This window comes from Ischnura elegans, chromosome 1 (assembly GCF_921293095.1).
Source record: "Ischnura elegans chromosome 1, ioIscEleg1.1, whole genome shotgun sequence".
Lineage (NCBI taxonomy): Eukaryota > Metazoa > Arthropoda > Insecta > Odonata > Coenagrionidae > Ischnura > Ischnura elegans.
In genome coordinates, this window is record NC_060246.1 from 14948144 (window position 1) to 14963207 (window position 15064).

Genomic DNA, 15064 nt, shown 5'->3' on the forward strand with positions numbered 1-15064 from the left:
TGCTCAGCAGTTCATACCACCTTGTCCGGTATAGTCCACAAATTTCCACAGGAGAGAATGATGCCTCGGTAGCTTAACTGGCTAAAGCACTCGGCCGGAAATCTAGGGATCCGGGTTCAAATACCAGTCAAGGGGAATGATTTTTCATCTGTGGTTTTTTCGCACAAAAAAGAAATGTTTGATGGCTTTCTATTGATCAACCCCAGTGCATGGAGACACAAGGCAACAGTACTAGTCAGGACAAACTGGAAATATGTATTCATCAAATATAGTGAAGTAACTACACGTTTGTCCCAATCTCTCTCTCACTTACAATTAGCCAAGCAGAGAGAGCCCCTGGCAAACTTTGCACGCCTCCACTGCCCTCCTTGGAAGAAAGTAATGGGTACACAAATGGAGTCACAGGTATGCTCAATTTCTCTTTTACTTATCTCTAGGACACCGGCACGAGTTGTAATCAACATAGTGGATTGAGAAAGGTAATTCCATGAAGTGGATGGCCATTGCTAGGTCATAAGAGTTCACAAGGTCAACAAATCTTGGTACTTAATTTATGATGCTTTTGCATAGGTTCGTTTTATTCATCATCAACAAGATTGATCACTTGTTTGATTAATTTTTAATTCAATCTCTTCTCTACCATTCTTTGATTTTCCACCAACAACAACATCACTGTGTCAACATGCATAGTTTTACTTGAAATATGCACAGATTTACGAGTTTCACATAATGCATCTCATGGACCCTAGGCAGATATGCCATTCCCACCACAAATCCAGTCCATTTGGAACCTGGATGTGATGCGATCTTCAGCGATGGATGATCCATTAATGTCAATACATGGCTATGTATTTGATGTCCTTAAATCAGGATTCTAAATGATAATTTAGAAATCAAAGTTTGGTAAACTTTTAGACTGGAGTTTGCATTTACATAAATACTTTCCATATTGGAAACACAGCCATTGCAGCAACTCAACATAAATAACTAGATTAATTACTCAATGGCTGAATAAAACATCTCAAAATTTTTTATAGAGGTCAGCTAAAACTCTAGGGAGTAATAAAGCACGGATCCTGAGTTTTATATTAAGCACTTCTGGACAAACTCCTCTCAGTGGCCTTCCTAGTAATGAAGTTGATTCTATTGTAAGGAAAAGAGCTCATAAAAATGACACGAAAAAAAGTGACAGTGGCATCATCTACAGTTGAGATTGTGTCATAAATTACATGAGGATGGTACCACCTAGCAAAGTAATAAAAATTAATCAGAGGGGCGTGCATACGGTTAATTTAGGGGAACAGAATAACCCTAGAGTTGAGTACTGATAACTCTTCAAACAAACTTGGACCATCATCAGCATTTAGAGACAGAGGTTGCTGATGCACAGCATTAAAAATATGTAGTGGATAGACAAATATTTGTAGAGGAAGCAGTTAACCAAATGGGAAAGTAGTAAAGCAAAGGGAGGGCTGAATATCCAATGATAACGTATTTTAGGGACATAAATCCAATATGTACATATATTCTATAGCCGTACCGTAGATTAATGTCGCGGAGTGGCCTGTGGTTTTTCTATTGCTTACCACAATGCATCATCATACGCTTTGCTTTAACTTATGTTAGTTTCAGCTCAGCTAGGAATTATGGTTTGCAATTGCATCATCACATTTTTATTTTCACAATCAGCATTTTATTCAAGAAAGCCGCATGATTTACAGCTAACCCACAACTATACAAAACAGTTTTTCCTTCCACTGATCAGGATTCTGAGGATTAAGCTGTTGAGTTTCCACAAATTATGTATAAGAGATCATTTTAGAATAGAGTGCCTTAAGATACCATGTCCAAACAGAATCGCATCCCATCGAATGCCTTTCCGAGCTGGCAATATCAGAATTCAAGGCATGCAAATGAAGGTCATAAATAAGGAAATTCAAGCCTAAAGTTTGAGCCACAATTTGCATGAATTTTATCCATATGCTGTTAATTTGCAGTTGCCTTCCCAAATAGTAATAACTTTGCACCCAAGCACAACAGTAATAGAGAGTATGATTATCATTGAATATTTATTTCTCCTTTTTTTTCAAGCATCACCATTAGTATCTATATACAGTAAAAATGATGGCTTCTGGCATAAAATAAACTTTGTACACTTCAAAAGGAAATTGTGAAATTAAAGAATCCAGTGGAAATTTATGACCCTTTTCTAGTTGGCTCATCACAAGACATTATGATTGGGCAGTAATAACTAAATTCAAGGTTAAAAAAAACATGGATTTCACAAATAAAGCCTATCACAAAGACAGGGCTAGAAGTAAAGAAAAAATGGAGTAGACTCCTTTTTACGATGATTATCTACACAATTGACCATTTGTTATTAGAATAATGCTATTAAGTGAAGAAGCATCTTCAAATTTCCCAACGATGCAAGAGCATTGATGGTAAACAAACATGGGAAATGAAACAAGAATGGTGGGCCAAAATATTAAAAATGTTATCCATGGATAGGATTTTACGTTGCGTAACAATTCAACAGCCTTAAAATGGCCAGCAGATCCCATCGTAAAGTGGTAGTCTACTGGCTATTTTCATTGCAATATCATTTATTTTCAATAATATGGATTTGATGTTTTCTGACAAGTGATGCCACCATAATGTGTAGACATAAATGAAAGACTTTCTGGGATGTAGGAAATTATTTAAAAACAAAGAGAAATAATAGATAGAGAAATTTGTTTGAAGTACATTAAAGCTAGAATAGTGGCCTCCCAACATGTACCAATTTGTTCCCTTGCCTGACCATTTCGTCGTTTTGAATGAAATTGAACCACCGTCCCAAATGCAGGAGTTGCTCCTTCTCTGCATAATTCATTTCCACCTGAAAAAAAAATCAGAGTAAATATTTTTATGAAAAAATGAGCAAGAAGCAAACTTAGGCAAAATATGTATGCCAAAAAATATGCAACAGCTATATACTTTGATGCATTGACATGGACTATTTTAAAGATATTGAAATGGAAGATTTCTATTTCCAAAAAATATGCATAAATGAGTTGTTGTGTGATGTCTGAGAACAGCCAAACTATGCTTCCAGAACTGTACCTTTCACTTTCGAGAATGTTTAACCCACCTCATTGTCAATAACGCCCTAGTTTCACGTGAAATCTTCTTGGTTTTTCCACTGGGTGAGTTGATGGTAGGCAAACGTTTTCAATGGCTGCCTCTGCCATTCTCCTCAGGGCACAATGACAGACACAGCCATCCGCACACGTCATCGAAACGTCGGCCCACACGTAGCAACTCACCCAGCGGAATACCTGAGAAGATTTCACCACCATTAATTACACACTGAGAAAGAACAAAATCATATCCTAGTTTCACCTTCCCTATATAATGGCACGGTGGAGATGCTATTGTCACTGGTCATCAGCCAGTCATCACTCAACAATGGTCACTCTTCTCTCGTCACTCATCCGTCATAATGTGGCCATCAGTGGAAGTCGCAAAGTGGGCCATATGGCTTGTGCTACCAAAGCGCCTTGCCATCCACCCGTGCCATCACCAGCGGCTCCTTTCCTTCTTAAACTTTGTCTATACTAGATGCGCAAATTCATTATTTAACCTTTGTGGTCCAACGTTGAGGCTGGCACGACAAGTTTAGTGCTACAAGTACTTGGCTTGGCGTAGCATCAGGTTTTACTTCCAGTTGAGCTCGACATCAAGGCGAAGCAATTTATACAAGGGCAATGTTTCAAGAGATTACCTGATTTGCCGTCAACTCGAAGTTAGACCTGATGCTACGACAAGCATAAATTTTTCATTGAATTGATTTTCAATTTGGATTTTAAATGAATATAAACTTTTCGTAAAGATTTCAAATAATTGTGTGTGATTATGTACTTGCTTCCTGACAGGCTGGGCAAGAACCCACTTTAAAATACGATACGCAACTTAGGTTCGGGGACAATTCATTATCATTGTATGATAAGTAGTGAAGAATTTATATATCATGCACTGAAAAAGGTTTACATTGCAAGTGTACTTCACTAATTTTTACTGAGTGAAATTATATTCCATACATTCCTCCTCTAAAACCCATCAGGAGAACTGCATGCTGTGTCTTAAATCTTCTGCTTTCAATCAGCCTTAAAATTATGATTTTACATTTAACTAGCAAATGATTGCATTCCAAATCAACATCTGCTTCTGGCAAGTTTTTGTTCTCTCAACTATGTCCTCACCATGATGTCATCTGTCAGGACTCATCTGGTCACTTCCTGTAACACTTCCTTGGATTGTACAGTGGCGGAAAAAATTAACGCAAAGCTCATTGGCGTCTGAGAGCGGCCAGTTCAGGAACTACTTGTCTTTCAAAATTTTGCCCTCGTAATACTCTCATACAACCAGGAGTTGTAAAAGCAATATATCCCTTATACCGGGGAAATAATTATACCCGTCGCATTATGACAAGGCGCAAAAGATCCAGCTACGAATTCTTCGCCATATTCTCCGAAGCATGATTCGCCCTCGACTCACCTACAATGGAATCTACTCTCGTCCGGACATCATTGGACACAGCCGAGATATTGGGCATTGAGACTGCCTAAAAACCCAATCGTTCCGGTGGTGTAGTGGGTAAAGCATCATGCTTCGAATCAGAGGTTCCATGGATCAAGTCCCAGTGACGGATGACTTGATGCTGCACACATACACTGTAAACGTTTTTCTGATCTTAAAACGCAATAAGCTATCAATAGGTCCATAGGACGTTGCATGGCTATTGAATTCTTACGCGCTTATTTATTGTTGAAATTCAACCACCATATTGCATAGCCATTTGGGCAGTTGACTGAGGAGTGAATTTTGACTACCATTTCCTCGTCGTCCAGCACCGCTTCAATGCCCCTAACCATTAGCTGCATGTGCGATGTGTCACGGCCTATGCTTCTTCTCCCCTTCAAGGGAGAACTCCTATAGAGTCCTCCAAGCAGAATGAAATTACTTTTTTGAGCCACCTCCGAGAAATCAGTTGTTTGATTTCAGTTCAGTATTGCAATGCTTTGCTCAATATTCTCCACCCAATAATAGTTTCCCGAGGATTATATTGGAACAACATGTAGCATACTGCAATTGAAAAGAAATGCGAAGCCGTATTAATTTAGGTAACGGAATATTTTATGGCCATCTTTCATGTAGTTATCTGAAGAAATTGATTAATTTGGTCAGTAAACGATTTCTTTCATAGTGAAATGAGTGGAGTAAATAGAGGTTTTTGAACTTCATAATGTCTGTAAAACTTGATTTTTAATCACAAAGATGATCCATATGAAAGCATATTTGATTAACAACATCAATTAAAAATTAGATCTTTATTAAAAAAAGATGTATCCTAACTAAGCGTTAAATGTTTTTCAATTTTATAAACTGACATAAAATGAGGATCAGAAAAGTATTATAATTTTCACTCATCGAAAAGTTATTTAGGAAACTGAAAAGATTACGGAAATTTGAATGGGTGGAAAGAAACTTCATGGAATTCGACTCTATTTTTGAGTTAATAGAACGGAATGAATGTTATCTAGAATTTGTTTCCTTGGCTTACTGGAAATATATTTTTTGCTAAGACAATGGGAAAATTCGACCACACACTATAATTCACGGGATGGTCAAAAAAAAACTCTATCGCTCCTCTTCATTGAATAGAGAATATTGTAAATTCGGCCAGAAAATGAAGATGCGTAATAAATGGTAATTCATGTGATTAGAAGAATAATATTTCTTCATTGATAGGTAAAGGTAATGAGAAATGATTTTTATTTTTTTATAAGTTAGTTTATAAATTAACATAAATGTCTTACAACCGCATTTCTGACGCGAAATTACCTCGAATAATTGATTGTGAGATTTATGCAATACTTTAATCTATTTTGAGTGCTAAAAGTAATCAAAAGTTCGAAGTAGGGATTAAATAAATAGCGGAAAACGCGAACAGTCCAATATTTCTATGACTTCGAAATAACATAAGTTCCATAATAATGATGAAATATTTTTATAATGTATGCGTAATGCTCATTTTGTTGGGAAATTTAAGGGTAAGTCTAACCTCTGTTAACTTAACCATTTGCTCAATGTTTCTGATGAAATACATACGCAGACGCCCAAAATTACCCGATTGAGAACTACTGAGGTTGGGTGGCTCGATTTTCTGCCTTCGCTCAGCTCTGCAAAACTTCTGAGGAATTTTCCCTTGAAATGAGGGAGGAGTAGTAGGCCGTGACACATTGCACATACAGCTAATGTTAGGGGCATTGAAGCTGGGTTGGACGACGCGGAAATGGTAGTCAAAATTCACTCCTCAGTCAACTGCCCAAATAGCTATGCAATATGGTGGTTGAATTTCAACAATAAATAAGCGCGTAAGAATTCAATAGCCATGCAACGTCCTATGGACCTATTGATAGCTATAGCGTTTTAAGATCAGAAAAATGTTTACAGTGTGTGTGTGCAGCATCAAGTCATCCGTCACTGGGACTTGATCCATGGAACCTCTGATTCGAAGCATGATACTTTACCCACTACACCACCGGAACGATTGGGTTCTAAGGCAGTCTCAATGCCCAATATCTTGGCTCTGTCCACGATGTCCCGACGAGAGTAGATTCCATTGTAGGTGAGTCGAGGGCGAAGCATACTTCGGAAAAAATGGCGAAGAATTCGTAACTGGATCTTTTGCGCCTTGTCATAATTCGACGGGTATGATTATTTCCCCGGTAAGAGGATATATTGCTTTTAAAACTCCCGGTTGTATGAGAGCATTACGAGGGCAAAATTTTGGAAGACAAGTAGTTCCTGAACTGGCCGCTCTCAGACGCCAACGAGCTTTGCGTTAATTTTTTCCGCCACTGTACATCACAGCTCTCTTTCTCACGCATACATGGGTGATGTATGCATTTTTAAGGTCTGAATCACATGATTCTTGACTGTGTATACAAGCATGTAGCATTAAGCTTGGTCAACGATAGTGTGATTCAGGGCTTCATACAAGGCACAAATGAAATATCGCACCATCGCTATCACCCTAACTGAAGAGCTTTTTATTGTCATTTATTAACCCTAGTTTCATTCTTGGTCCAATCAGGGCCTAATAGCTCAAAAATAACTATAAAACTACCCCAAAAAATCTTGTCCAATGATATCGGGTTATTCAAGCAACGAGGGTTACAAAAATACAAAGTCTGGTCCTGAAAATTCTGTACACACTCACAAGCATCCTTGGAGAGTGATCAGTACTGAACTGAAACAGAAGTATTCAACAAATTTTCTTTAAACCTATGAAAAATGATATGTATTAGTGTAAGATTTGTAACTAAAATAAAAATCTTTTTTCAATGAAATAATCTCATAAACTAATATAGCGCTGTTATAATTTTCTAAAAATGTTAGTTTCATTCACCTTTTCCATGCTAAAATTACACAACTTGGCTTGGCCCCTCTTCCCCCCATAGTTATGATCCTGGGTACGCCCTTGAGCCACTAGTCACGGCTGCACAACTCGCCTTTCCGAAAATGATTCCAACGTTATTTTCCTCGCTAGTCAGCCAGAGAAGTACTGTATTATAGAAGTTCCCTTAGAACCTTATCTTTTAGAAAATAACTTGAACAATCAACTATCATAAGAGTGTTGGTACCTCAAATGACGTTAAAAACGCAACATACCCCACTTTAGTTTTTTTTTATTGTACTGTTTCGATTACATGATACAATTATTACAGCTATGTTTACCCTATCGAATAATCCCATTTAGCGAGAGAAAAAAAACATTCAGAAGAGGATACATTTGATCGCCTATGATTGTTAAGTACAATCGGACCGATATCATGCTCGAGGTGGTCATAAATCCAGTGGTAACATACTGAAGAGGGTAAGTATGTAAATACATATTGACCACTCTACCAAACAGCTCCAATGGTACTCACCATGCAAGAAAATAGTACTTGATACATTAAGACGTCAGCAACTGTCATTCTGTTACCCACTAAAAAGGTTCTTGAAGATATGAACTCATTCAATGTCTGAAAAATACAAAACATTGGCAACAATAAAGGCACATATAAATGATGGATGATTCTATTTTTAACTAAAAAAACACACAACATAACCTACTTTAAGCATACTACGACGAATGAGGTTGTTAGTACATTGACTAATCAGCAACCCAAACTCAAGCCACTGCCTAATTTCTGCCTCCTCATCTGGACTCAATCCTGTAACTTTGGAGCGGGAGGATTGTCGTGCTAAATAAAGAATGGAGGACATAGGTCCATTCACCGAGTTTCCACTATTGAAGCATTTTATTTTCACCTGAAAAAATATTACATTTAAATGAGAGGAGAAAATAATTGGAAAAAAACAGTCGAGAGAAAATTGAAGTGCCCACTGACATCGCTGCTTGTGCCAGAAATATTCTCGCAGTTAACGTCTAGCCATTTTCCCACACTTATGATTACAGATGAATCAAAAACCATTTTTACTGATATTGCTTAGCTGATTTATTATAATGTTAGAAAATAACGGTAATAACAATACTCCGGACGAATAAGATCACTATTTGCTCACGACGAACCCGTTTCAAATCAAAACATTTGCGGGTGGCGTTCTTCATACCGGATATCCGCTGATATCAAAGGATTGCGGGAAATTTAACACGCCAAGTAAATATTGGTTGAGTTTATCCGATACTCTCTGTCAGTGGCAATTCTTTATCACAGCATATCGTAAATAATTAAAAAGAAATAAAAAAGACCCATCAGCTCTGTCATCATGCATTAAGCTGGCATTTCACCATTTATACGTTCTTTTACTTAAAACAATTTGGCGCCTAGTTGATTTCCCACATAGCCTACTGGATTCTACCCTGCACACCTTCTTGAACTAAATACCAGAACCGTACAACAATCTTACAGAGTTCTTAATAGAATACATACTGTATGAGCTGAAATTTGAGACTGTCATATTCCAAACACTGCATATGGTCATACTGGTTAATAAACCCGCACTTGCTATTTAAATATGATACAGTCAAAATCAAGAGTGATATAAATATGTTGAACAATGATTTTTCGATATTCATAATTGATGACAAAAGCATGAACCTATAACTTAATAAGAACAGAAAGAATTATTCTTAATATTTGCTCAAAGTAAATTAACTGTCAATGTCACCTACACAAGAATAAAGGAATCTTATCAATTCAAATGATTGCTTGTTGCATAGTTGCAATTGTAAAAATGAACCACTTGGGCATGGTAAACCCTGATTTACACTTCTCGACTCTACCTCATCCTTTGGAGAAGGAGTCTCACAACTGCCTTCTCACTCCCTAAGTGGATGCATAGATCGATATGCCACGAACAAGCTAGTTGAAAAGTTGCAGGATCACCCTTTCCTCACAGGGAAACCTACACAACTTTTTTCACCACAAGGGTTAGGTGAGAGTTCCACTACAAGACTAATTTGCCATTTAGAAATAAAATGTATCACATATGATTCATCTATGCTTTTCCATTGGACACCCTAGGGTTTTAACTTTAAAACAAATTCGGCCTCTAACAAGTAAAACCTGTATTATGCAGTGACCCAGTAAACACAAAATGCTGCAGATGCGCATCAGATGCGCTTCGCGGCAGCGCTGCAGCTGCGGCGAAGGCGCTGCTGCAGCGCGTCTAGCACTCCCAAACTTCCCTTTTTTGCATGTCATAAGCGCTGCACAAGCATGTCATACGCGCTGCACAAGCATGTCATAAGCGCTGCACAAGCATGTCATAAGCGCTGCACAAGCATGCCAGGAGCGCTGCGCTAATGTGCCACGATCGCTTCAAACGCATGTCCGAATCGCTGAAAATACATTCCTAATGTGCCACTATACTATCGCCGCAAAAAAAGGTAGAACGCTGAACTTTAGGCATTTGTATGAAATTCTGCCGAAGCTCCACAGGGTCGTTTCAGATATCGTTGTACTAATGATCCATTGTTGTAGTCAAATAAACAATGAGTTGAACGATATCTGACACGACTGTCGAGCTTCGGCAGAATTTATACAAATGCTTAACGTTCAGCATTCTACCATTTTTGCGCCGATAATAGCAATCTTCAAGTACTACTTAAGTATGTGAGGGGCAGCAAGAATTAATTGAAAACACAGGTTTGCAATAAATGATTTTATTAATGATTACTCTGTTTTAAGTATACATTAGAGTACTGATTAATGATAGACATAATACACGAAGACACTCACCCATAATGACACTGCATATTTTCGTTCCCATAAACTTTTTCTTCTTCATCCCCTCAACTCCAGACTTTCCGGTGAGGCAGAAGTGCTTCGCTGCTTCGTCAGTGAATACAAAATATAAAATTTTGTATACTGAGGGCTGCTCCTCATCACCACAAATGCGAGCAATTTGAGTAACCTGTAAAGAAAAATATTATGTAATCAATGGAATTCTGGTTGAAATTATCATAAAAGAATTAAACACAAATGATTGAGGCCTTACCAAATTATTGTGGAGAGATACATCCTCTGACAGTTCCCTCTCAAACTCCTCTACATCATCCAAAGTTTTAAGAGGGAATTTCCGGTTGACGGAAATGCTCTCTTCATTCACTACAGGCTTGGACTTTAGCTCTTTCTTTAATTCTGTGAGCATGCTTAAAGCCATGCTCACCTTCCCATCTAATCTCCTGTATCTCTTTTCCCATATCTTCTCCTGAGCTTGCATGAACCCTAAAATTTTAAATGTGGAAAGGTAAGTGACCTTTATGTCAGTACTTATATAAATAAATACATGATAAAAATACTACCATACAACTCTTCTGCTGTTGCCGGCCGCTTAGTCTCTCTTTCTTTCCCACCAGGTGCTTGCGGATCTAGTTGTTTTCCTGCTATGAGAAATGTCCATTAATTTTAACTCGTGTACTGCATAATACATCATCGCGTCAGACCATCTCGTTAGACAATCTTTTTAATATTTTACTAAAAAGGTTGGCTAACTAAAAAATTTTGAGCTGCGAACTTTTCCTGTGACATGCGTTACACATTTCCTATTTCACTATTAATGGAAACCTATATAATCAATATTTAAAAGCTTATATCCAATGGTTCCGAACATAACTACGACCACGTATGTAAACAAAAACACAAAGTCTTAAAATGTGTTTATATTCACCATGCTAGAATGCCAATTCTACCTAATTTCAAGGAGAATTGAATTTAAATTAACTAAAATTATACATTTTAAAAGAAGATGATAAATTCTTACCTATTAAGAATCCCCAAGGACGATCAACAGTTCCACAACGTTGGCCGCCATAGACTCAGTAAACTTCCCAAGCACCCTGGTAAACAATCGCGTAGCGGAGGATTGTTGCATTGTTGCACAAACTCGCATTAGCAGCGTTCCAGCAGCGTGCTGCAGGCATGCTTTGCGCATGCGCTGTTGATGCGCTGCAATTGCATGTTTCGCCAGCACGCTGCGAAAGAGCGCTGCACAAGCGCTGTTACCGCGCTTCATTGAAACGGAAACGAACTTGCAGCTGTGAAACCCCTGTGCAGCGCTGCTGCAGCTATTCGTGTTTACTGGGGAGGTAAGGAATAAGGGAGTAAACTGAAAATAAATGAATGCATGATTGAGAGGAAGGGAAATTAAGATATGTACATGAAAGTTACTGAGGACTAGGTAGTCCTATATGTAAATGTCCAGTGTTTTGTAAATGTACATTTACAAAAATCATCCCAACGAGCATTTCAAAATGTATTCTTAATTACATGTTGCCCATTTTATGATAAAAACTACAAAATATGTCCTGAAGTGAAAAAGCAAACATATAAAGCTAGAAACAAGTACTAAATACGTATACTTTCATTACACTAAATTATTTACTTATTCATAGTACATATATTTTTCTTAAAAAAAAAAACAGCATTCAGGGCATTGGCATTTTATGAAAGCAGTAGAGTAATTCAATAGTTAACAACATTAAAAAAAGGTCGTAAACTTTCCTGGCAAATACTATGCATTAATAAAATATTCTCAGGTTTTGCACTGGGTGAGGCTGTTTTAGGCCATATTAAAATTAATTATGGTCTTATGAATGCAATGTAAAAATTGGCCTTAAACAGCCTTATCCAGTGCCAAACCTGAGAAGATTTTATCATCATAAAAAATCTAGGCATACTAAGCCAGAATTGAAATCTTACGCTTTTGTGAATTTACGTTAATTTTTTTACACACACAAAATCATAGGAATTGCTATTACACTCATAGAAGGTGGCAGACATGTTCTGGAGCTCGGACTTTATCTTCTCTCACCCATTGACTCAGTTTCATCTGCATAAACTTATGTCTGTGCGCTTGGATTGAGTGAATCTTGGAGAGAAATTCTTGCAGTGGAAGAGGTGGTATGAACCCAGCAGAAGAAATTATGCTGTTGTGTTCCTCTGCGCAAGAAAACAAGAGCATGCAAGGCACTGATAAGATATTTTTCAAAGTTCTGAATAACCTTGCTCTCAGAAGAAAGTTTTATTGGCACATAGAGGGATCTGAAGATGAATCCACTATCACCTTCATCACTTCTATGCCAGGGGATTGTGTCGCGACGTGAGGACAACAGCTACCAAAATGTCGTGACGGGAAGACTTCTACCTACTTAGTACTTCGGGGATAAGGTTGCCGAAGGGAGAGCGAGTCAAATACTCTTTAAGAGTTACTATACTCAGCCATTATTGGTGTTTGCTCTTCAGTCCTTACACTTTCCCGGGGAGGGGGGATTTGAGGCTTGCACGCACGGAGGTGGGAGTCTGAGGTATCAAACTTACGTGGCGGCGAGTAGGGAGAGGCGATGCTGATGGTCAGGGTCCTGGTCGTACCCGGTTCGAGTTCCATACGAGTCGTCCTTCGAGATCTACCGCAGCTCCCGCATCAAGGTCCCGAAGAGTCCTCGGAGGAGAATCGCAGAAGTCCCCGAACGACGAACTCATTCTGCCATAGCACACCGCACTCACTGTACTCCCTAAAAACTCTCCCTGGGACCGAATTTCTGCCCTATATATCTAGTTCCTGGGGGTGCGGGTGGCAGGAAGGGGGTAGGAGTGGGAGGGGGGTAGTTAATCCTAGTGCATGGTCCGAATTCTCCGAAATGCTCCTTTGACCCACGCACCCCAGGGTGGGAAAAGTAGCGTCACGCCTCCTTTCCTGCCACGCAGAATATCTTCCGATCACCACAATTGGTTGGTGTGATGGCTAGAGTGTTGGCTTCCCAACCAGTGGGCTCGGGTTCAAATCCAAGCAGAGGTAGAGAATTCTCAGAGATTGCCCGATCCCTACTTGAATGCTGTGTGGAGGACATTTCAAGCACAACACTCCGTCCGTTGGATAGGATGTAAAACCATGGTCCCCTGGGCACCTTTCCTTAAGAGCAGGCTTATGCCAACACCGGGTTTCTCTCCACCCTTCCTTCCACACCCTTCCCTAATGGCGCAAATGACCTCAGCTCTCCAATGCCTACTCCAAATACCTACCATACTTCTAAGCTGTTTTTCTGATCATCTTCATATAATTGCAATGAATGTATATGTGACCAAGTATTGATGTAGGTGTCCAAGTTAAGTGTAATATTTCAAATCCTGCCGCGTGAATGGCGGTGCAAAAAAAAAAGAATTGCCATGAGAAAAAGTTTCCCTGGACTGGGAATCGAACCACGAACCTTTCGCTTTCCGGTCCACTGAGCATGCCACTATGCTATCCAGGTTCCTTAGTTCCTTTGGCAATTGTACCGAGGCTTATGGTACTAGATGTTAGGCCCTCGTGGTCCTTCAAGGATGGCAATGCAAGATAGAAAGGACTTCCAAGAAGCCACGACCGGTTAAGATCCTCAAACCTGCGCTAAAGCTGTGCAAAGCGATATGTGTAATACAGTAAAACCTCTTTACATCGTAATTGAGGGGACCAAAATTTGGGCAATTTGATGAGTGGAGGTTCCCTGTAGAGAGGTTTCAGTGATAGGCACCATTTTTTCATATCCTTCGGAAATGAAAGGCTCCTCTCTTTTAAACCATTATGTTTACGTGTTTAAACAAACATGCATGCATTAGTGAACATATATTTATTATTTAATGATAACAAAAAGCGAGCCCTATCGCGTGGTTTTTGCCATGATTCGAGAGAAAACGATGTGATCTCTCTTAATTCAACAGTCACTTAAAATGATTAGGATAGACCTTTTTTCTTATGTTAGGCATGCTCTCATATGGAACAAAATGGCCACAACTAATGATTAAAGTGAAAATTACAACATAATAATAATGGTGTATAAGAAAAAAAATACAGGTGAAACATTTATCGCTGAAAATGTCATTACATACATGTAATCGCGGCTGCATTAATGGTCTCTATGTAGTTATCTTGGTACGATTTGCAGAGGTAGTAAGGTTGTCTCGGGGGTATCTCCTTGGTATGATAAGTGGAGGTTTTACGAGATTAAGAGGTTCACTACATAGAGGTTTACCTATAAATTTATATGTAAATCTGATAGGACTGTAGGGCTGATATGAAGTATCGAGGTTTACGATGTAAAGAGGTTCATTACATAGAGGTTTTACTGTATTTCAAATGCTGCTGTGTGAACAGTGGTGGTGTAATATTTCAACATGTGGTATGTTTAATATTTCAATGCCATTTCTCCATTTCTGCCTTAACTCCATTTTAGCATAATCTACAAGGCCACTTATGTTTGCCAATTAATTAGAGTATCCACAGTGGGGCGAATGATAAAAGAGAGTATTTGAAACTGTAATCACACTTTCTGCCCTCTTATGAGATCAGAATAAAACACATTAATTTTCTTTTCAGCAGTATTTCCATGAAAAGTAAGCAGATGCAAGCAGAAGATGATAATAGATGACATCACACAGCGAGGAGTCAATGACTGTACATTTTTTGCTCAATAATATTCAAGCAAAAACAGTGCATATTCAAAGTTAACTATAAAATAAACCAAGCAGTG

The 15064-nt window shown here is 38.6% G+C and overlaps 2 protein-coding genes across 2 annotated transcripts; both read right to left on the reverse strand.

Annotated features, from left to right (window-relative positions):
* Window positions 1-1657: 1657 nt before the first annotated feature.
* Window positions 1658-8679, reverse strand: LOC124156032 (eukaryotic translation elongation factor 1 epsilon-1). Its single transcript, XM_046530330.1, has 4 exons — window positions 8445-8679; window positions 8167-8364; window positions 7980-8075; window positions 1658-2881 (listed from the first exon to the last, which is right to left on the reverse strand). The coding sequence occupies exons 1-4, from the start codon at window positions 8526-8528 to the stop codon at window positions 2756-2758; spliced, it is 504 nt and encodes a 167-aa protein (XP_046386286.1). The 5' UTR covers window positions 8529-8679; the 3' UTR covers window positions 1658-2755.
* Window positions 8680-10206: 1527 nt separating this feature from the next.
* Window positions 10207-11357, reverse strand: LOC124173945. Its single transcript, XM_046553112.1, has 4 exons — window positions 11323-11357; window positions 10865-10942; window positions 10558-10787; window positions 10207-10473 (listed from the first exon to the last, which is right to left on the reverse strand). The coding sequence occupies exons 3-4, from the start codon at window positions 10780-10782 to the stop codon at window positions 10243-10245; spliced, it is 456 nt and encodes a 151-aa protein (XP_046409068.1). The 5' UTR covers window positions 10783-10787; window positions 10865-10942; window positions 11323-11357; the 3' UTR covers window positions 10207-10242.
* Window positions 11358-15064: the final 3707 nt, after the last annotated feature.

Excerpts from the sequence above, each read along its gene's own strand:
- LOC124156032 (XM_046530330.1), bottom strand. The coding sequence starts at position 8,528 with ATGGTTTTTGATTCATCTGTAATCATAAGTGTGGGAAAATGGCTAGAC. Across the intron at positions 8,365-8,444 it reads TTTCTGGCACAAGCAGCGAT|GTGAAAATAAAATGCTTCAA; the intron begins GTCAGTGGGCAC and ends ATATTTTTTCAG. Across the intron at positions 8,076-8,166 it reads TTCGTCGTAGTATGCTTAAA|ACATTGAATGAGTTCATATC; the intron begins GTAGGTTATGTT and ends TGTATTTTTCAG.
- LOC124173945 (XM_046553112.1), bottom strand. The coding sequence starts at position 10,782 with ATGCAAGCTCAGGAGAAGATATGGGAAAAGAGATACAGGAGATTAGAT. Across the intron at positions 10,474-10,557 it reads TATCTCTCCACAATAATTTG|GTTACTCAAATTGCTCGCAT; the intron begins GTAAGGCCTCAA and ends TTTTCTTTACAG.